At 44.9% G+C, this 23,118-nt stretch overlaps 1 protein-coding gene across 3 annotated transcripts in view; it reads right to left on the minus strand.

Moving 5' to 3' along the window:
• Positions 1-23,118, minus strand: part of LOXL2 (lysyl oxidase like 2) — a 121,247-nt gene that overhangs the window by 268 nt on the left and 97,861 nt on the right. For all 3 annotated transcript variants that reach the window (XM_070765251.1, XM_070765252.1, XM_070765254.1), the window contains 6 exons: positions 21,977-22,144; positions 12,382-12,544; positions 10,754-10,997; positions 4,509-4,624; positions 3,638-3,774; positions 2,131-2,242 (listed from right to left, as the gene is read on the minus strand). In XM_070765251.1, coding sequence (XP_070621352.1) covers positions 2,131-2,242; positions 3,638-3,774; positions 4,509-4,624; positions 10,754-10,997; positions 12,382-12,544; positions 21,977-22,144 — 940 coding nt within the window. The remainder of the gene's footprint in view (positions 1-2,130; positions 2,243-3,637; positions 3,775-4,508; positions 4,625-10,753; positions 10,998-12,381; positions 12,545-21,976; positions 22,145-23,118) is intronic.

Below are 23,118 nucleotides of genomic sequence, written 5' to 3' on the forward strand. Positions count from 1 at the left end.
CCTGCCCAGATGTCATCAAAAAACGCTCTGCACATGTGCAGAAATACCCACATGTGTCCTCCCGTTCCCGAACCGTTAGCAAAGGCAAGTAGAACCCACTATTGACTTGGATGGCTATGTGCAGAAGGTGAAAAACTACAGGTGTCCCTCAACCTTCAACCACAATTGAGGACAGAATTTCCATTGGAGTCATGCCTGATTTTGCGGCCTTTTTTGCTTTGACCCCGTTGTTAAACAAAACAATGCAAAACACACACAGTCATTAAGCAAACCCAGCTCCCCCCCCCCCCAATCGACTTTGCTTTTAAAAACAGGTGAATTTTCCAGCTGGCTTTTGGGACTTTTAGATACAGGTTCCTGGAAATTTATCCAGTGTTTGCAAAAAATAAAACCCTTGCAGGGTTCCAGGATGATCTTCTAAATGAAACCGATGAACCGGTTCTTATTCAATCACAAAAATATCAAAAGTATCATTAAGAAATGAACAATTAAATTAATGGGATGTTTAAGTAAAAAAATAAAAAAAATGCTTACAGTGTTTTGATACAAGCAATTTAATTGTTGTAGAGGACTACAGAGACAGCTTGGAAGAAGGAACATGAGGGCAATTTTATAAAGACCAGCACAACCTTGAGAGAGGGAGGGTGAGAAAGAAACTCAAGATGGTTCTTTCTTGATTCTCTTCAGTGAGAGAGAGATACAGAGAGACATATAGAGAGATACGCAGATACACACATATACACAGAAAAAGAGACGCAGACTAAGAGACACACACAAAGAGAGATACAGATATGCTCACAGAGAGAGACAGACAGACAGACAGACATAGAGAAATGTACACATGTACACACAGAAATACACAGACATACACAGAGACACAGAAAGAGAGAGACAGAGACAGGACAGAGAGACACACAGAGAGCGACAGAGAGGCAGAGACAGACAAACACACATAGATACACACATAAACACAGAAAAAGTCATTGTATACTGTTTTATCACTGTTGTGAGCCGCCCTGAGTCTGCAGAGAGGGGTGGCATACAAATCTAATAAATGAATGAATTAATTAATTAATTAATTAATTAATGAATAAATACACACAATAATGGACAGCCAACATTTTTACTGCCTCACTGGGTATGGCTTATTTTGTGGGTGTGGCTTGATGGTCGTGACTGGGTAGGAGTGGCTTGCCGGCCATGTCGTTCAAGTGAACTGTGAAGTCCTCGACTTACAACCTTACCAGTGTCGCTCGCTGGGGTGACAAATTGCTTCCCGTTTCCTGCGCTCTCCTTCCTGGGTCGCCCCCGCCTCAGGCTGGGTAGCTAGGTGAAGAGGTGCAGCCAGAAGCATAAATGCTGCCAGCGCCGCTTCCACCCATGCCTTCTGCTTGCACCTCAGGTGGGAGGGGGTCGCGTGAGGCTGGAGGGGAGCCGGGCAGGAGAGAGGGAAGCTCGGCGGCGGCCAGGAAGGAGGAAAGAGGAAAAAAGCAAGGAGCGCAGATGCAGCAGCAGGGGAAAAAAGGAGAGCCCAGCCGAGACTAATAATAATAATAATAATAATAATAATAATAATAATAATAATAACAACAACAACAACAACAACAACAATATTATTATTATTATTATTAATAATAATAATAATAATAATAATTTATTAGATTTGTGTGCTGCCCCTCTCCAAAGATTCGGAGCGGCTAATCGTGGAAGTGACAGCCGCCGGAAGTGACAGCCACTGATCAGCTGGAGCTGCGCATGCATCTTCATTTCCACCGGTGGAACTGCGATCCACCCCGTCCTGCCTGCTGCCCATCCCTGGGTACACACATACACAGAGATAGACAGATAGAGACACAGAGAGACAAAGACAGAGAAACACAGGGAGACGGACAGACAGACAAAGAGCTGGAAAGACAAGGAGATACACAAGTACACAGAGAGAGACATACACAGTTAGAGACACAGAGAGAGGAGAGGAGAAAGTTTGTCAGGCTTTCAAGATCCTGCCACTGTAGAGTTTTGAGAGTCTTACTACAGTCTGTTTCCTGATCTTGAAGAGCTGAGAACTATCTCATCAATAAAAAAGCTTATCTCTGCAAGCAGTTGTTTAAAAGAAAAAGCCAAGCTTACCTATATGGCAGTTGTACACCCACACGCGTAGTGACCCGTACCTAATGTTACATATCATAACATTGTTGGAATAATCGGACTCTGCCACTTCAAAGGTCGGATTAACAACGATCTGGGAAAAGAAATCAGGAATTTTAGTGCGATCTGATTGGAGATATAATCGTGACTGGGTGCATGTAGGAAAAGTTTGATCGTGTAATTGAAGCTCCATCTCTTTACACCTCACACCCCCAAAAGTGGGAGGTTTCAATTGCCCATCGCTAGCAGACAATTTTCTAGCACAAACTGGTTTCAGGTTTCAGGTTTTATTGGATTTATATGCTGCCCCTCTCCGAAAACTCGGGGCGGCTAACAACAATCATGAACAATATGCAATAAAATCCAATACTAAAAGCAAATTAAAACCCCTTAATATATAAAAACCAAACATACCTACAAACATACCATGTATACAGTTGTAATGGCCTAGGGGGAGAAGAAGTCTTAATTCCCCCATGCCTGGCGGCAGAGGTGGGTTTTAAGCAGCTTACGAAAGGCAAGGAGGGTGGGGGCAATTCTAATCTCTGGGGGGAGTTGGTTCCAGAGGGCCGGGGCCGCCACAGAGAAGGCTCTTCCCCTGGGTCCCGCCAAGCGACATTGTTTAGTTGACGGGACCCGGAGAAGACCCACTCTGTGGGACCTAACTGACCGCTGGGATTCGTGCGGCAGAAGGCGGTCCCTGAGATAGTCTGGTCCGGTGCCATGAAGGGCTTTATATGCAGCCTCTGCATTTACTGGAGCTAAATTAGCCCAAGGCAGTGTTTTCTCATCTTTTTTTGTTTTGTTTTGCCTTTCTTAATTACAAATATTTTCCTAGTTTAACGTTTTATTGAGTTATAAGATTAAAAAAAGATACAATATACCCTGGTGCAATTCGAACTGCCAAATGGCATTCAGCCCACAGCCACCGCAACTCTGAAATCTGGCTTCCTAAATGACTTTGTTTGTCAGAAAGTTGCAAAAAGGGGATCATATGACCGTCAGATGTATGAACCACTTGACAAGTGTATGAATTTTGATCGCATAACCATGGGGGTCGGTAGTGGGTTCCTACCAGTACTGATAATTGCACGCAGCTTCATGTCTCCAGCATGTGTGTGTCCAAGTGAGATTTTCCTTCTCTGCATGTGTAGGTAGCAAAATCTGATGAGGGGACCTGTGCGCGCATGAGATTTCGGCGATTCTTTTGCTTCTGCGTGCAAATAAAGGGGGACACGAAGCTGCACGCAATTATCTGTGCCAGTAGGAATCTGCTTACTGCTGGCGGTTCTGCAAAGGTCGTAGCCGCGAAAAAAGGACCATAAGTCATTTTTCCCAGAGCTGTCATAACTTTGATCGGTCACAAAATGAACTGTTGTAAGTCGAGGGTTATCAGTAAATACACTGGCTGGCAAAGAGAGAGGCTGGGTTGCTTATATTCTGCAAACAAGGCCTAGGGTTACCACTCACTGGCGGAACCACGGCTTACCCGGAAGATGTAGTCGCCTGGTTTGAGATCGGTAACGTCAATCCACTGGCAATCGATGTCGTGCCGATACACATCGTAGCATCCGACAGAGATCCCTTGCTCGCCAAAGTTTGCACACTCGTACTGCTTCTGGACCCCTAAAGAAAGAAGTCAGTACAACGGTCGTATCAACGTTTTAGAAAGCACAATGGTGTTTTAACTACACAGCCATAATGGAATAGAATAGAATTCTTTATTGGCCAAGTGTGATTGGACACACAAGGAATTTGTCTTTGGTGCAGATGCTCTCAGTGTACATAAAAGAAAAGAGACATTTGCCAAGAATAGAATAGAATAGAATAGAATATATGACTATAACTTGTTGCTTGTATCCTTAAGATTTTTAATAATATTGATTGTTTCTTCATTGCTTATTTGACCCCTATGACAATAATTAAGTGTTGTACCACATGATTCTTGACAAATGTATCTTTTCTTTTATGCACACTGAGAGCATCTGCACCAAAGACAAATTCCTTGTGTGTCCAATCACACTTGGCCAATAAAGAATTCTATTCTATTCTTTTATGGCTGTTTAGTTAAACAGCCATAATAGTTTAGTGTATATATCTGGACATATTTGCAGGAATGTCCTGGACACTTGAGCCTGGGGAGAGTTGAACTGCCAAATTGCAGGCAGCCGGCAGACAGCAGAAGTAGCCTGCAGTACCGCACTCTAACCACTGTGGCACTGTGGCTCATAATGGTCACGGATACTCAGCCTTCGATGTATTTTCTATGCTGGTGTTAAGACGGAAAACAGCTGGTTTTAAGGAGTGCCAATCATCGACATGTTATCAATGCAGTGAAATTAGGTTAGAAACGCCCGTACCGTCTATGCAGTCACTATCCTCCAGGCAGAAGCTGGCTTTGTGGCCTTCGGCAACTTGTGTCCAGTTGCTATTCAGCAGATCGTAGTGTGCAAAGACTTCCATGCTGTGGTAATGCCTGTGGAGGCCAGAGAGAAAGCAAATTTCTGAAGGTTGTCAAAGGAGATTTGACGTCCTGTGTAAACTCGGCACTGATTGTGTTACCTGGTTGGGTAATTAAATGTGTATAAGAAAACCACCAAGCTCAGAGAGCAGCAAGCAACAGTCCTCTTCCTCCTCTTCACAAATCTCACTCCCTTCAAGAACTGATGATGTTCCCTAGTTGGGTAAAAGCTCTCTACATGGGGCCACCTTTGAAAAGTGTTCGGAAACTTCAGATCGTGCAGAATGCAGCTGCGAGAGCAATCATGGGCTTCCCTAAATATGCCCATGTTTCACCAACACTCTGCAGTCTGCATTGGTTGCCAATCAATTTCCGGTCACAATTCAAAGTATTGGTTATGACCTGTAAAGCCCTTCACGGACCAGAATATCTCCAGGACCGCCTTCTGCCGCACGAATCCCAGCGACCGGTTAGGTCCCACAGAGTTGGCCTTCTCCGGGTCCCGTCGACTAAGCAATGTCGTTTGGCGGGACCCAGGGGAAGAGCCTTCTCTGTGGCGGCCCCGGACCTCTGAAACCAGCTCCCCCCACATATCAGAGTTGCCCCCACCCTCCTTGCCTTTCACAAGCTCCTTAAAACCCACCTCTGTCGTCAGGCATGTGGGAATTGAAATTTATAGAATTATAGAATTTATACATGGTATGCTTGTATGTATGAGTGGTTTTTTTAAATTGGGGTTTTTTAGATTGTTTTTAATATTAGATTTGTTTACATTGTCTTTTTATATTGTTGTTAGCCGCCCCGAATCTTCGGAGAGGGGCGGCGTACAAATCTAATTAATAATAATAATAATAATAATAATAATAATAATAATAATAATAATATTAATAATGAAACATCTGCAAGAAACCACCAAGCTCAGGGAACCACAAGGACCTCACTGTTCAACCCTGAGCCACAAGTTTACAAGTCTCTTCTATTGATAAACTCAGCTCTCTGTGGTTTATGTAGTTAGCAAATCATGGTTAAGGCTGATGAATCTAGACATTATCTTTATACAGAGGACCAGTTCGGTTGGTGCCGGTCCATGAGTGCTGCCATTTTTTAAAAAAAAATTTAAAAATTAATTTTTATTCTTCTGAGCATGTGCAGAAGCCGAGTTTCCAGCACTGTGCATGCAGTCGCCACCTTGTTTTTGGCTCCCTTCCCCGGCTTTTTGTCAGATGTTTTGGCACTGCGCATGCATGCGTTCCCACAAGGCACAGCCACATAGCCTGGGAAGAAACGAACCAGCAGAGGTGATTTAGAACCCACTCCTGTCTTTATATAATCAAAGTTTATCCAATTGTCAGTTGTCTGAGACATACCAGAATGGCAGTTTATCATGACTCCCCTATGCATACAGGGAAATTCTTTTTTTCACTCCTCAAAAAAATAAATAAAGGGAACACTCAAAAGGACACACCCGAGACCAGAATGAATGAAATATTCTCATTGAATACTTTGTTCTGTACAAAGTTGAACGCGCACAACAGCATGTGAAATTGATTGTCAATCAGTGTTGCTTCCTAAGTGGACAGTTTGATTTCACAGAAGTGTGATTGACTTGGAGTTCTATTCTGTTGTTTAAGTGCTCCCTTTGTTTTTTTGAGCAGTGTATATTAGCCTACCTGGAAGTCCTAGTCCCTGCTCAAATGCTCCACAACACCCTTGATGGAACTAAACAATGAGCTCACGTCCAGGGAGATAATCCCACTGCAGGTACAGTACACACTTAGTAGGGGGCCTAAATCAAAGCTTGAGTTAAGTTTTAAAAGTTTAAATAGCTTGAGGGTTGAAGAGCCATCTGCTACTGTTTATCCTGCCTGGCCTTCTTTTCATCAACATTGATTTTAGCAGATGGTTACGAAGGAGGCCCATCTCTTTCTGGAGATATCCACTGCAACCTGTTTTGTATTCTTCTTTGCTTATTTTGTTTTCCAAACTTTTGTGGGCATCGCTGCAATTTATATGTCCCCTGCACGTGATAAGCATTATAATGAATTCTGTGCTTGGTTTATACACTTGTACACATATATTTCTATTTTATTTCTGCTATGTGGATTGTATATGCAGTGGTACCTCTCCCTAAGAACGCCTCTACTTATGAACTTTTCTACATAAGAACCGGGTGTTCAAGATTTTTTTGCCTCTTCTCAAGAACCATTTTCCACTTACAAACCCGAGACTACGAAACTGTAACCGGAAAATGCAAAGAGAAGCCTCTGTGGGGTCTCTAGGAATCTCCTGGGAGGAAACAGGGCCAGAAAAGGTGGAGAGAAGCCTCCGTGGGGCCTCTCTAGGAATCTCCTGGGAGGAAACAGGGCCGGAAAAGGCGGGAAGAAGCCTCCGTGAGGCCTCTCTAGGAATCTCCTAGGAGGATACAGGGCCGGAAAAGGCAGGGAGAAGCCTCTGTGGGGCCACTCTAGGAATCTCCTAGGAGGAAACAGAGCCGGAAAAGGTGGGGAGAAGCCTCTGTGAGGCCGCTCTAGGAATCTCCTAGGAGGAAACAGAGCCGGAAAAGGCGGGGAGAAGCTTCTTTGGGGCCACTCTAGGAATCTCCTAGGAGGAAACAGGGCCAGAAAAGGCAGGGAGAAGCTTCTGTAGGGTCTCTCTAGGAATCTCATGGGAGGAAACGGGGCCAGAAAAGGTTGGGAGAAGCCTCCGTGGGGCCTCTCTAGGAATCTCCTAGGAGGATACAGGGCCGGAAAAGGCAGGGAGAAGTCTCTGTGGGGCCACTCTAGGAATCTCCTAGGAGGAAACAGAGCCGGAAAAGGTGGGGAGAAGCTTCTTTGGGGCCACTCTAGGAATCTCCTAGGAGGAAACAGGGCCAGAAAAGGCGGGGAGAAGCTTCTTTGGGGCCACTCTAGGAATCTCCTAGGAGGAAACAGGGCCAGAAAAGGCAGGGAGAAGCTTCTGTAGGGTCTCTCTAGGAATCTCATGGGAGGAAACGGGGCCAGAAAAGGTTGGGAGAAGCCTCCGTGAGGCCTCTCTAGGAATCTCCTAGGAGGATACAGGGCCGGAAAAGGCAGGGAGAAGTCTCTGTGGGGCCACTCTAGGAATCTCCTAGGAGGAAACAGAGCCGGAAAAGGTGGGGAGAAGCCTCTGTGAGGCCGCTCTAGGAATCTCCTAGGAGGAAACAGAGCCGGAAAAGGCGGGGAGAAGCTTCTTTGGAGCCACTCTAGGAATCTCCTAGGAGGAAACAGGGCCAGAAAAGGCAGGGAGAAGCTTCTGTAGGGTCTCTCTAGGAATCTCATGGGAGGAAACGGGGCCAGAAAAGGTTGGGAGAAGCCTCCGTGGGGCCTCTCTAGGAATCTCCTGGGAGGAAACAGGGCCTCCACCCTCCCTGTGATTCCCCAATCACATGCATTATTTTGGAAAAATTGCTTCTTCTTACAAACTTTTCTACTTAAGAACCTGCTCATGGAACGAATTCAGTTCATAAGTAGAGGGACCACTGTATTATGATAATGGGTCAGAGACCAAATCTATACTGCTATGTTCCATTTCATTATAGAATGGCACAAAACCATTCAAAGTAAAGAAATCAATATTGTCTACCAATTTGTGCTAAGAAAACAGAGTTTGAATCAACTTCCTGGGATTGATTGGGATTACCACATTCTTTAAATAAATCAGTCAAAAAGAAGTACAGTGTTCCCTCGATTTTCGCGGGATCGAACTTTGCAGAAAGTCTATACCACAGTTTTTCAAAAATATTAATTAAAAAATACTTTGTGGGTTTTTTCCCTATACCATGGTTTTTCCCACCCGATGACGTCATATGTCATTGCCAAACTTTTGTCTGCCTTTAATAAATATTTTTTTTAATAAACTTTAATAAATAAACATGGTGAGTAATAATCTGAATGGTTGCTATGGGAATGGAAAATTGCAATTTTGGGGTTTAAAGTGTTAAGGGAAGGCTTGTGATACTGTTCATAGCCAAAAATAGTGTATTTACTTCCGCATCTCTACTTCGCGGAAATTCAACTTTCGTGGGCGGTCTTGGAATGCATCCCCCGCGAAAAGTGAGGGAACACTGTAATAATAATAATAAAAAAACACCCCACTCTAACTTTGCAGAACATGCTGCATCCGACATAATTTTGGCGTTCTTTCCTGAAATGTCATGAGGTATCATGAAAGAATCTATTCTGTTCTTCTATATCAGGGTTTCCCAACCGGTGTGCCGCGGCACACTAGTGTGCCGCGAGACACGGTCAGGTGTGCCGCAAAGCTCCCCGCCTGATCTGCCCCCTCTCCTCCGCCGCCCCCTGCCTTGGGGCGCGACTTCTCTCACGGCGGCGGCGGCTGTGGCTTCAGCTCCTCGGGACGAAAGCGCTCCCAGCCATGGGGCTGCGAGAGGGGCGGGGCGCGCTTTCCCGAAACGGACGGAGAAAGCCCTCTCTTGCAGCCCCCTGGCTGGGAGCGCTTTCACTGCGAGAGAGGGCTTTCTCCGTCCGTTTCAGGAAAGCGCGCCCCGCCCCTCTCTCGCGCGCGCTGCTCCCCTTTTCTCTCAGCCCTCCCTGGCTTCGCTTCTCAATCCCTCCCTCCTTCCGTTTTTCCTTCCCCTCAGCCATTCTGTCTGAGGGTCTCCAGCTCTTCCCTTCCCCGCCTCCCAGGCTTTGCCTTCGCCACCCCCTTTTTTGGTTGGCAAGGAGTTCGCACTCGGCTCGAGGCCGCTTTCCCTGGCTGCGCTCGGAACCGACAGGGCGCTGCTCTCTCTCGCTCTCCCGTGAGGTGGGGGGGGAAAAAAGCAAAAAAACCCTTCTTGTAGCGGGCCCGCGCGCGCTTTGTTCCCCACGCTCGTCCCTTCAGCAGCGAGGGAGGGAAGTCAGAGGGCGAGGGAGCGAGCGAGCGCTCTTGTCCTCGGTGCCCTCTGCAGCCTTCCTTCCTTCTTCTTTGCCGCCGCTGAGGGACGGAGAGAAAGATAAAAAGGAAAGAGGGAGGGAGAGATAGAAAGGAAAGAGGGAGGGAAGAAAGAGGGAGGGAGAGATAGAAAGGAAAGAAGGAGGGAGAGAGAGAGAAAGAGAGACATAGCAAGAGAGAGAGAGAAAAAGAAAGAAAGAGATAGCGAGTGAGAGAGAAAGAGATAGCAAGAGAGACAGAGTGAGAGACAGAGAAAGAGAGAGAAAGAGATAGAGAGCGAGAAAGAAAGAGAGATAGCAAGAGAGACAGAGAAAGAGAGATAGCAAGAGAGAGAAAGACAGAGAGAAAGAAAGAGATAGCAAGAGAGACAGAGAGAGAGAGAGAGAAAGAGATAGCAAGAGAGACAGAGAGAGAGACAGAGAAAGAGAGAGAGAAAGAGAGAGAGAGAATGAAAGAGAGATAGCAAGAGAGGCAGAGAGAGAGCAAGGGAGAGAGAAAGACATAGAGGGAGGGAAGGAGGGAGAGAGAAAGAGAGCAAAAAAGAGAGGAAGAAAGAAAGAGGGATGGAGAGAGAGAAAGAAGGGAAGGAAGGGAGAGAAAGAGGGAGGGAGAAATAGAGTGAAATGGAGGAAGAGATATTTTTTTTCTCCAAACTTTTCTTTAGCCCCCCCCGCGCCCCCCGCCCCCTGTTCAGTGTTCCCCAGGATTTTGAAAATATGAATAATGTGCCGCGGCTCAAAAAAGGTTGGGAAACACTGTTCTATATGTACCTGCTGTGTGCGAAGAAGAGATGTATTATGGATTCTATTATAATTACTGTGTAATATTATGGAGATATTGGATATCTTGTAAATAATACCTTTACCATATGTTGGCTTGTATTATTGACTGAGCAACCACCACTGCCACCTGTACTCTGGTTCAAGCAAGCAAGCAAGCAAGCAAGCAAGCAAGCAAGCAAGCAAGCAAGCAAGCAAGCAAGCAAGCAAGCAAGCAAGCAAGCAAGCAAGCAAGCAAGCAAGCAAGCAAGCAAGCAAGCAAGCAAGCAAGCAAACAAACAAACTTTGAACCAACGGCCTAGCCCAGCGGTATTTTAACTCATGCTTACAACTCTTTGTCCCCCCCTGCAGGTCTGTGTTGATGACTGCATGAGTTGTGTCAAACATTCAGTGTTTTTTCCCTTTCCCCCTCCTCCCTAGTCTTACCCAAGTGGAGATAGAAAGCAAGACTTGCCTGTGGCATTCGTGCCAGATCCAAGCGTGGCGGCCCGTTTTGGGACGGAAGTCAGACTGCCCGTTATTATGGATCTGGGAGGAGAAGCGGAAGAGTCTCCTGTAGCCGGTGGACACCGAGGTATTGACCGCGGAAGAGGCCAGGCAATTTTCCTCCATGGCGCACTGTAGCACATGCATGGGGCGATCCTCCAGGTAGGAGGAGTATTCGACTTCCTTGGCGTTGAGGACGAGATCAGCCGCGGCTGCAGACATGAATGGAGAGTAAGGACTTTGCATTGATTGATTGATTGATTGATTGATTGATTGAATTATTGGATTTATATGCCACCCCTCTCCGAGGACTCGGGGCGGCTTACAACATATAAAAAAACAATATACAATATAAATATCTAAAATCCAATTAATTTAAATAATTACTTTAAAAATCCTGGTAACATTAAAAGCCACACATTCCCTTCGAACAACAGACATATATCACACTTGTCGGCTGGGAGCTAGGATCTAGTGATGTTTTGCTTCCGCGCATGCAGTATCCAACATCTTCTTTAAAAACCTCCAGTGTTGGAGCATTCACAACTTCTGGAGGCAAGTTGTTCCACGTGCTTGACTTCCGATTATTATTATTATTATTATTATTATTATTATTATTATTATTATTATTTATTAGATTTGTATGCCGCCCCTCTCTGCAGACTCGGGGCAGCTCAAAGCAGTGATAAAAACAGTATACAGTGGCAAATCTAATATTAACTCTAAAATAACAATTTTACATTAAAAACTTTAAAAAAAACCTTATATAAAAACATACACACAAACATTCCATACATAAAACTTCATGGCATCGGACCAGAATATCTTCGGGAGTGCCTTCTGCCGCACGAATCCCAGCGACCGGTTAGGTCCCACAGAGTTGGCCTTCTCCGGGTCCCGTCGACTAAACAATGTCATTTGGCGGGACCCAGGGGAAGAGCCTTCTCTGTGGCGGCCCCGACCCTCTGGAACCAGCTCCCCCCAGATATCAGAGTTGCTCCCACCCTCCTTGCCTTTCGCAAGCTCCTTAAAACCCACCTCTGTGGTCAGGCATGGGGGAATTGAAATTTTTTCTCCCTTTCCCCTAGGCTTATAGAATTTATACATGGTATGCTTGTTGGTATGATTGGTCTCTTAAATTGGGGTTTTTTAGATTACTTTTTAATATTAGATTTGTTACATTGTTTTCTTTATTGTTGCTAGCCGCCCTGAGTCTTCGGAGAGGGGCGGCATACAAATCAAATAAGTAAGTAAGTAAGTAAGTAAGTAAGTAAGTAAATAAATAAATAAATAAATAAAACTACATAGGCAAGGGGAGATGTCTCAGCTCCCCCATGCCTGACGGCAGAGGTGGGTTTTAAGAAGTTTAAGAAAAGTCCTAATCTCCGGGGGGGAGCTGGTTGCAGAGGGTCGGGGCCGCCACAGAGAAGGCTCTTCCCCGGGGTCCCACCAGCCGACATTGTTTAGTCGACGGGACCCGGAGAAGACCAACTCTGTGGGACCTAACCAGCCGCTGGGATTTGTGCGGCAGAAGGCGGTCTCGCAGATATATCAACCGTGGTCTAGATTTGAGCCAAGGGAGGTAGTAGAACTTACTTTCTGTACAGGAAACACCAGCTGCATTGCGTCCGCCTCCTTTGGGACAGGAGACCTTGGGATCACGAGGACAATGGAACAAAGCCATTTCTGTCCCGGAGCATTTCATCCCACTCATGACCACAGTGTCTGCATCGTTCTCTCCATACCAATACCAGGTCTCCTAATAAGAAATACCAAAAAAAATGTGATTACTGTATTTTTCAGAGTATAAGACGCACCTACATTTTAGAGGTGGTTGAGGTAGGCAGGATTCCCTTGGGTACCATTTGTTGGGAGTCAAGGGAAAGGGAGGGTTTTGCCTTCTTTTTCTGCTCAAGGTCCCCATGGACAATTGGTGGACCACTCTGTGACATAGAATGCTGGATTCGATGGGCTTTGGCCTGATTCAGCATGGCTCTTCGTATGTTCTTATGTATCCAGAGACAAAGAAAAATATTCAAAAATTTTCTACCAGTTCTGCGTACCTGACCCCATAGGAGCCCATCATTGAGCATAGCCGAATACTTTTTAAAACTATGTAGACTTTTTACAAACTTTACAATACTTTTAAAAACTATGTAGACTTTTTACAAACTTTACAATACTTTTAAAAACTATGTAGACTTTTTACAAACTTCAAACGTGACAGCTTTAAGACTAATGGACTTCAACTCCTAGAATTCCTCCACCAGTCATGCTAGCTCAGGAATGGGAGTTGAAGTCCACAAGTCTCAAACCTGCCAAGTTCGAAAACCCTTGCATACCTAACCCCCTAACCTAGGGGTCTTCAAACTTGACAGCTTGACACAAACTTGACACAAAGCACACATGTGCCCGTGCAGTGGAGGAACCCACCTCTGAGTTTCCTAATGATTTTATTATTTTATAGTTGGGAGTCACCACAACATGAGGAAGTGTGTTAAAGGGTTGCGGCATTAGGAAGGTTGGGAACCACTGCTTCTAAAGGAAAAACTAAGCCTGAAACCTTGTAATACTTAGCCATAATGATGGAGCAGAACTTGGCCGTGTTCCTGGAAATCTTCAATAAAAACGACTGAACAATTTCTAGGCTCTGGCCAAACAACACAGCCAGGAAGAAGTGGATATAGGAAGGCTGCATGCCAAGAATCATAAAGAGGCAGCAGGGTATAGGTGGGAGCTACTACTGGCTCAGTAGCACATTCTGGTCATGTGTAACAGCACTCACAATATGGAATATGGTCAAAACCTCCCCTCCAGCTGGCAGGTTTAGGGTTTTGTTTTTTTTAAAAAATCAGTACATTATTTGTATTGTATTTGTATTTATTAGATTTGTATGCCGCCCCTCTCCGAAGACTCGGGGCGGCTAACAACAATATAAAAAGACAATGTAAACAAATCTAATGTTAAAAATAATCTTAAAAACCCCAATTTAAAGAACCACTCATACATACAAGCATACCATGTATACATTCTATAAGCCTAGGGGGAAGGGAAATTTCAATTCCCCCATGCCTGACGACAGAGGTGGGTTTTAAGGAGCTTGCGAAAGGCAAGGAGGGTGGGGGCAACTCTGATATCTGGGGGGAGCTGGTTCCAGAGGGTCGGGGCTGCCACAGAGAAGGCTCTTCTCCTGGGTCCCGCCAAACGCCATTGCTTAGTCGACGGGACCCGGAGAAGGCCAACTCTGTGGGACCTAACCGGTCGCTGGGATTCATGCGGCAGAAGGCGGTCCCGGAGATATCCCAGCCATTGTAATGGTTGTCTGAAATCCACAACACCACAACACCAATACATGAGCACACAGCAGATACAAACTAAAAGTAAACCGCTCCAAACTCAACTGCAGAAAACACGACTTTAGTAACCGAGTAGTTAATTTTTTGGAACTCACGACCTGACTGTAGTATCATCAGCTAACCCCCAAAACTTTACCCTCCTAGACTATCCACTGTTGGATAAGCATAGGATGTCCTTGAACCACTGAAAAGGATGCTTTTGTGACTGCATCTGTTCCCTCTGAAAATCACCCCTCCCAAGTTCCCATAAACACCAGGCCTTCTAATTGGTTATTAACACAGATGTCCAAGTGCCACCTCTATGTTGGTTGAGGCAGGCAGGGTTTCCTTGGTTACCATTTGTTGGGGGTCAAGGGAAAGGGAGGGTTTTGCCTTCTCTTTCTGCTCAAGATCCCCATGGACAATTGGTGGGCCACTGTGGGACACAGAATGGTGGACTCGAAGGGCTTTGGCCCGATTCAGCATGGCTCTTCTTATGTTCTTATGGATGGACAGGCAGATGGAGATAGAGGATAGATAGATAGATAGATAGATAGATAGATAGATAGATAGATAGATAGATAGATAGATAGATAGACAGACAGACAGACAGACAGACAGACAGACAGACAGACAGACAGACAGAGAGAGAGAGAGAGAGAGAGAGAGAGAGGGTTTTGCCTTCTCTTTCTGCTCAAGGTCCCCTGGGACAATTGTGTGACACAGAATGCTGGACTCGATGGGCTTTGGCACGATTCAGCATGGCTCTTCTTATGTTCTTATGGATGGACAGACAGATGGAGATAGATAGATGGATGGATGGATGGATGGATGGATGGATGGATAGATAGATAGATAGATAGATAGATAGATAGATAGATAGATAGATAGATAGATAGATAGATAGATAGAGCAGGCTTGGGGCCACTAGACCCCAGCCTCTGCCCAGTGAATATATAGGATGTGATAGTATGCATGTGAATTTATTTATTTATTTTATTAATTGGATTTGAATGCTTAAATGTTTAGCTTTATAAGATAATTTTTAAGCTAATTATTTCTATTAATTGGATTAGAAGTGTTTTATATATTGTATTTTTAATTGAAATGTTGTAAGCTGTCCCGAGTCCACGGAGGATGGAAGGCTGAGAACCACTGACCTGTAGATCTAGCAGTCCACTTTAGTGGTCTGCAGTACTGCACTCTACCCACTGTCGCAATGCGCACGCAACGCACCGGTCGGAAGGTCAGAACAACCCTCCCCGGATTCCACCTAGGGAAAATGCTGCGGAGGTCCTAACAGAGAAGACGTTCCTTGCATCAGGTAGAACCTCATTAAAAACGCCTTCTTGGCATGCAAACCAAGGGTTTGTCTGTTCCATGTACACAGAAGGGCTGTATATTCCGTGAGGAGGGCAGCCTGGAGCAAACACAAGGACCTCTGTTCCCAAAACAAGCAGACCCAGGGCAAGGAAATACCTTCCTCCATCAAACGGCATAAGGGCTGCTAACGTCAACACGGCAGGGAGACTGGAAACAGAGGCATTCAGGAGTCCTCAACTCCTGAACCAAAAATTGGCGGCCGCACAAGAAAATAAAGCCAGACCTCTGGGGGGCCAGTTTTCAGTGGAGCTGAACTTGCAACAGGCAATCGGTTCCCTTTACTGCCCTTCCCTTTGGGCTTGCATGCTGGCCCAACCCATTTCCTGGGAAAAGGCTGAAAGAGGGGATGGAGTGAGTGGCAACAAGGCGGAGGTCAAGCATGGAGATCCCCATGGGGAAAATATAGATACATTTTCCAACCGTTTTGTGCAGAGTCATTTTCTTATGAAACTTATTTATTATTTATTTATTATGTGCTCTCTCCTTCCTGCCGCCAATTTATCAGTCACTCACCCACTCACTCACTCACTCACCCTTTCTACTTACTTACCTACCTATCATCCACCCACCCACCCACCCATCAATCCATCCATCCATCCATCCATATCCATCCATATCCATCCATAATCCATTTATCCACCACCTACCTACCTACCTTTCTATGTCTTTGTCTGTCTGTCTATCATCTATCTATCTATCTATCTATCTATCTATCTATCTATCTATCTATCTATCTATCTATCTATCTATCTATCTATCTATCCATTATCTATCCATTATCTATCTATTATCTATCTATCTATCTATTTATTATCTATCTTTCTATCTATCTATCTATCTATCTATCTATCTATCTATCTATCTATCTATCTATCTATCTATCTATCTATTGATCTAGAAACATAGAAACATAGAAGACTGACGGCAGAAAAAGACCTCATGATCCATCTAGTCTGCCCTTATACTATTTCCTGTATTTTTATCTTAGGATGGATATATGTTTATCCCAGGCATGTTTAAATTCAGTTACTGTGGATTTACCAACCACGTCTGCTGGAAGTTTGTTCCAAGGATCTACTACTCTCTCAGTAAAATAATATTTTCTCATGTTGCTTTTGATCTTTCCCCCAACTAACTTCAGATCGTGTCCCCTTGTTCTTGTGTTCACTTTCCTATTAAAAACACTTCCCTCCTGGACCTTATTTATCCCTTTAACATGTTTAAATGTTTCAATCATTTCCCCATTTCCCTTCTGTCCTCCAGACTATACAGTTTGAGTTCATTAAGTCTTTCCTGATAAGTTTTATGCTTAAGACCTTCCACAATTTTTGTAGCCCATCTTTGGACCCGTTCAATTTGATCAATCTCTTTTTGTAGGGGAGGTCTCCAGAACAAAACAGAATATTCCAAATGTGCTCTTAGCTCTATATAGCGGGACCACAATCTTGAATTTAAATCTTGAATTAAGTCCTGGGGGGTCCGCGGCCATGGCCCATGGCCACAAAAGATATTTTAAGGAGTCTGTGGTGAAGGAAAGAGTGAGAGCCACTGACGTAATGCATCAAAACTGATTGCAGTAAGGCAGGAGGAATAGGACTTCAGATATAATTGCTATTTCAGCAGGGCTGCTGTCTCTTAACACAATGTTTCCCAACCTTGGCAACTTGAAGATATCTGGATTTCAACTCCCAGAATTCCCCAGCCAGCATTTCACAATTCACAATTCAAAGTGTTGGTTATGACCTATAAAGCCCTTCATGGCACCGGACCAGATTATCTCCGGGACCGCCTTCTGCTGCACGAATCCCAGCGACCAGTTAGGTCCCACAGAGTGGGCCTTCTCTGGGTCCCGTCAACTAAACAATATCGCTTGGCGGGACCTAGGGGAAGAGCCTTCTCTGTGGTGGCCCCGGCCCTCTGGAACCAACTCCCCCCAGAGATTAGAATTGCCCCCACCCTCCTAGCCTTTCATAAGCTGCTTAAAACCCACCTCTGCCGCCAGGCATGGGGGAATTGAGATACTCTTTCCCCCTAGGCCTTTACAATTTTATGCATGGTATGTCTGTATCTATGTTTGGTTTTTATAATAATGGATTTTTAACTGTTTTTAGTATTGGATTATTATTATATGCTGTTTTATTACTGTTGTTAGCCGCCCCGAGTCTGTGGAGACGGGCGGCATATAAATCCAATAAATAAATAAATTTGCTGGCTGGGGAATTCTGGGAGTTGAAGTCCAAATATCTTCAAGTTGCCAAGGTTGGGAAACACTGTCTTAACAAATGTGTGGCCAAAGATACTAAGTAGAGAAGATAACCTCTCTAACATAGATAACTTCCTACTGATGTGGTGGCAGATTCCATTCCTGTAATGGCCGCCAGATTGCGCAATTTGTGAGCGACCGCTTCAGTGCCATCTTTCGGCTGGCGCATCTCTTTTAAAAAAATTTTGGGGTCTTTTTTTTATTCCTGCGCATGCGCAGAAGCAAAATCTCATGAGAGGATGCTCATGCGCGCAAGGTTTTACTGACCTTTTGCTTCTGTGAAAGCGCCGAAGCAAAAAAACATTGAAATCCTGCATGCACACACATCTCCTAGTGAGATTCCTACCGTATGAAACTAGACTTACAATCCTGGGCCCAGAAAGCTTAGAACTAAGACGCCTTAAACGTGATCTAAGTATTGCCCACAAGATTATATGCTGCAATGTCCTGCCTGTCAACCACGACTTCAGGTTCAACCACAACAACACAAGAGGACATAACAGATTCAAGCTCAATATTAACCGCTCCAAACTTGACTGCAAAAAATACGACTTTAGTAATAGAGTTGTTGAAGCGTTGAATTCATTACCGGACTCCGTAGTATCATCCCCTAACCCCCAACACTTTACCCTTAGACTGTCCATGGTTGACCTCTCCAGATTCCTAAGAGGTCAGTAAGGGGCGTGCATAAGTGCACTAGAGTGCCTTCCAACCCCTGTCCTATTGTCTCTCCTATATCCCATATATCTTCTCTTCTATCCCTATATCTTTAATAATAATAATAATAATAATAATAATAATAATAATAATAATAATAATAATAATAATTTATTAGATTTGTATGCCGCCCCTCTCCGAAGACTCGGGGCGGCTCACAACAATAATAAAAACAATATTATAGTAGAACAAATCTAATATTAAAAAACATATAAAACCCTATCATTATTTAAAAAATCAAACAACACATTCATACCAAACATAAAACAAAAGTATAAAAAAAAGCCTGGGGGAAAGGTGTCTCAACTCCCCCATGCCTGGCAGTATAAGTGAGTCTTGAGTAGTTTACGAAAGACAGGGAGGGTGGGGGCAATTCTAATCTCCGGGGGGAGTTGATTCCAGAGGGCCGGGGCCACCACAGAGAAGGCTCTTCCCCTGGGGCTCTCCAAACGGCATTGTTTAGTCGACGGGACCCGGAGAAGGCCAACTCTGTGGGACCTTATCGGTCGCTGGGATTCGTGCGGTAGCAGGCGGTTCCGGAGGTACTCTTTCTTCTATTCTCTCACTGATTATTTTATCCTATAGTCTCTCTTCTCTTCTTTCTCTAATTCTATTTCCTCGAAGGTGTCCTCTATTACCTTCATTGGGTATTGTTGTGTATTGGACAAAATAACTAAATAAATAAACATGTTTGCTTCCTGCGCATGCGTGGAAGCAAAATTGAACAAGAGACTCATGCGTGGGCACATAGGGGCATGCTTGAATTGGGAGAGTGCATACCCAGCTGGTAAATGCAACCCTCCGAAATACGGGTGGTCCATTTCTCAATGGCTGCAAATGATGTCATCTGAAATATCATTCTGGGGCCTTAGATTTGTAACCTCACTTTCTTTCTTGCTGCCTAGCTACTGTGCTGTGTGGTTTCAGCCACAACTGCTTGGCTTAACAAGAGCGATGAATGGGGTTGGGGGTTTTTTTTGGCACAACAGATATTTGGCTTAAAATGGCCTTCAAAATGTTGGGTGTCTGGATCTATGATTAAATCAATTGAATGGAAAAGTAATTCAAATCAAATGGAAGCTCCTAACGATTGCTTATATGTACCAAGACTATCATTAAGTGTTATACCTTATGTGTTTTTACAAATCTATCTTTTCTTTTACGTACACTGAGATTTTATATGCACCAAGACAAATTCCTTGTGTGTCTAATCACTCTTGGCCAATAAAATTCTATTCTATTTTATTCTAAATAATGTTGTTGAAAGTTTTCAGCTTAATGTTTCTCCTTTGTATCCCATCAAAGAATACAATTCAAGGCTGACTTAAAATTAAGAGAGTTGTTCCATGCATAGTTTGAGCATTCCAAAGAAAAGTCAAGACATAAATATGCCATCCATCCATCACATATGCCTGTCCATCCATCACCCCCTCAGAGAGGGTTTGCAACTTGGGCGTCCTCCTCGATCCACAGCTCACATTAGAGAAACATCTGTCAGCTGTGGCGAGGGGGGCGTTTGCCCAGGTTCGCTTGGTGCACCAGTTGCGGCCCTATTTGGACCGGGAGTCACTACTTACAGTCACTCATGCCCTCATCACCTCGAGGCACGACTACTGTAACGCTCTCTACATGGGGCTACCTTTGAAGAGTGTTCGGAAACTTCAGATCGTGCAGAATGCAGCTGCGAGAGCAATCATGGGCTTTCCCAAATACGCCCATGTCACACCAACACTCCGCAGTCTGCATTGGTTGCCGATCAGTTTCCGGTCACAATTCAAAGTGTTGGTCATCACCTATAAAGCCCTTCATGGCACCGGACCAGATTATCTCCGGGACCGCCTTCTGCCGCACGAATCCCAGTGACCGGTTAGGTCCCACAGAGTGGATCTTCTCTGGGTCCCATCAACAAAACAATGTCGTTTGGCGGGGCCCAGGGGAAAAGCCTTCTCTGTGGCGGCCCTGGCCCTCTGGAACCAACTCCCCCCGGAGATTAGAATTGCCCCCACCCTCCTTGCCTTTCGTAAGCTCCTTAAAACCCACCTCTGACATCAGGCATGGGGGGACTGAGATATTCTTTCCCCCATGGCTTTTACAATTCATGCATGGTATGTTTGTATGTATGTATGTTTGGTTTTACAATAAGGGTTTTTTAGTTGTTTTAGTATTGGATTTACATGCTGGTTTTTTGTTACTGTTGTTAGCCGGCCCGAGTCTACGGAGAGGGGCGGCATACAAATCCAATAAATAAATAAATAAATAAATAAAAAAAATTTATTATTAGAGTTATATCCCACCTTTTTCTCAGGAGTTCAGTGTGGCTTACTTGGAAGGAATGAAGGGACAATAACATATATACCACTTTACAGTGCTTTTACAGCCCTCTCCAAGCAGTTTACAGAATCAACTTATTTGCCCTCAACAATTTGGGTCCTCATTTTACCCACCTTGGAAAGATGGAAGGCTGAGTCAACCTTGAGCCTGGTGAGATTCGAACTGCCAAATGGCAGGCAGCTGGCAGGCAGCAAAAGTAGCCTGCAGTACTGCGTTCTAACCACTGCACCAACGCAGCTCTTTTATATTTATATACCGGTAATAGACATAAACTATACTCAACTTCAACAAAAGAAATAGTGTCCTCTTGTATCTAATTCTACCCAATTCTATCATAATTCCTCTTCTTCTTGTTACTGATCTTTGACTGGTAAGGGTCAAGGCTCCTGATTATCCTGGGCTGTAAAAACATATTTTTGGATAGCCTCAAATTAGGGCCCAGTTTCATGTGACTAAAAGGAACACCAATACAGTGGTACCTCTACCTACAAATGCCTCTACTTATGAACTTTTCTAGATAAGAACCGGGTGTTCAAGATTATTTTGCTTCTTCTCAAGAATCATTTTCCATTTACTAACCCAACCCTCCGAAACTAACTGGAAAAGGCGGGGAGAAGCCTCCGTGGGGCCTCTCTAGGTATCTCCTGGGAGGAAACAGGGCCGGAAAAGGCGGGGGGAAGCCTCCATGGGGCCTCTCTAGGAATCTCTTGGGAGGAAACAGGGCCGGAAAAGGCAGGGAGAAGCTTCTGTGGGGCCACTGTAGGAATCACCTAGGAGGAAACAGGGCCGGAAAAGGTGGGGAGAAGCCACTGTAAGGCCTCTCTAGGAATCTCCTGGGAGGAAACAGGGCCTCCACCCCATTATTAACAGCAAACATACACACAAACTGTATAGGCCCGGGGGAGATGTCTTAATTCCCCCATGCCTGACAGCAGAGGTGGGTTTTAAGGAGTTTACGAAAGGCAAGGAGGGTGGGGACAGTTCTAATCTCCAGGGGGAGCTGGTTCCAGAGGGTCGGGGCCGCCACAGAGAAGGCTCTTCCCCTGGGTCCCGCCAGACGACATAACATCACCAGCAGGTTGCTACCAGTTTGGGTGAACCAGTCCGAACCTGGAGGACACCACCTCTGTTTTGCACCTATGCAATTAAAACAATCCTGTACCTGGAAAGCATGGCTAGCGTAGCCAAGATTCAGCTGGCGACAAACCACCATGGCATCCATTATATCCCATCCTTCACCGCAGATGGAGCCCCATATCAATGTGCCGTTGTGCTCCTGGAGAACTTCCACCCGGCCTTCGTAAGGTGTGCGGCCTCCACTCAAGCGTATCTGTGGGAAAGATTAGATTAGATTAGATTACATTGGGTTGGGTTGGATTAGATTAGATTCGATTAGATTGGATTGGATTGGATTGGATTGGATTGGGTTGGGTTGGGTTGGGTTGGATTAGGTTGGGTTGGATTGGGTTGGGTTGGGTTGGATTAGATTGGGTTGGATTGGGTTGGGTTGGGATTGGGTTGGGTTGGATTAGATTGGGTTGGATTGGGTTGGGTTGGGTTGGATTAGATTGGGTTGGATTGGGTTGGATTGGATTGGATTGGATTGGGTTGGGTTGGCTTGGGTTGGGTTGGATTAGATTAGATTAGATTAGATAGGCCACGCTTCTCCTTGCAGACTCAGAGCGGCTTAATGAATAAAATATAGACAATAATAAAAATAGTACAAATACATTGAGAAACATACAATAAAACCCAATATAAAACAATCAATCATCTCTCACGGTCCCAGTCTTGCCGGCATAAATGTGTTTTTAACACCTTTCCGGGGGGGTGAGGAGAGTGGGGTCGGTATGAATCTCTGGGGGGGAGTTGGTTCCCAGAGGATCGGGGCCACAACAGAGAAGGCTCTTCCCCACAGACCTGCCAATAAGCATTGTTTGGCCAATGGGACCCAGAGAAGGCCAACTCTGTGCAACCTGACCAGTCACTGGGATACGTGAGGCAAAAGATGGTCCCGGAAATAATCTGGTCCGATAGATAACGGTCCAATTGACAGCTAGGAAAGTTACAGTGATGGCAAAACTCCAATTTCATCCCATAAAAGTGGCAGAGAGTGGCGTTTCCTGCTCATAGAGGACATCGAAAACTAGGCTAGGGAAACGAGTTGTGTAACAAAGACACGCTTGGCAAGTCGGTTTACCAAAATTATCCAGCTGGTTTTTTGAATGTGGATTGCCTCCAGTTGAGCTGGAAATAACTAGGATGGTTTCAACTCTACTCATTTTAAAAATCTGAACTGCGGGG

Source organism: Erythrolamprus reginae, chromosome 12, assembly GCF_031021105.1.
Source record: "Erythrolamprus reginae isolate rEryReg1 chromosome 12, rEryReg1.hap1, whole genome shotgun sequence".
Taxonomy (NCBI): Eukaryota; Metazoa; Chordata; class Lepidosauria; order Squamata; family Dipsadidae; genus Erythrolamprus; species Erythrolamprus reginae.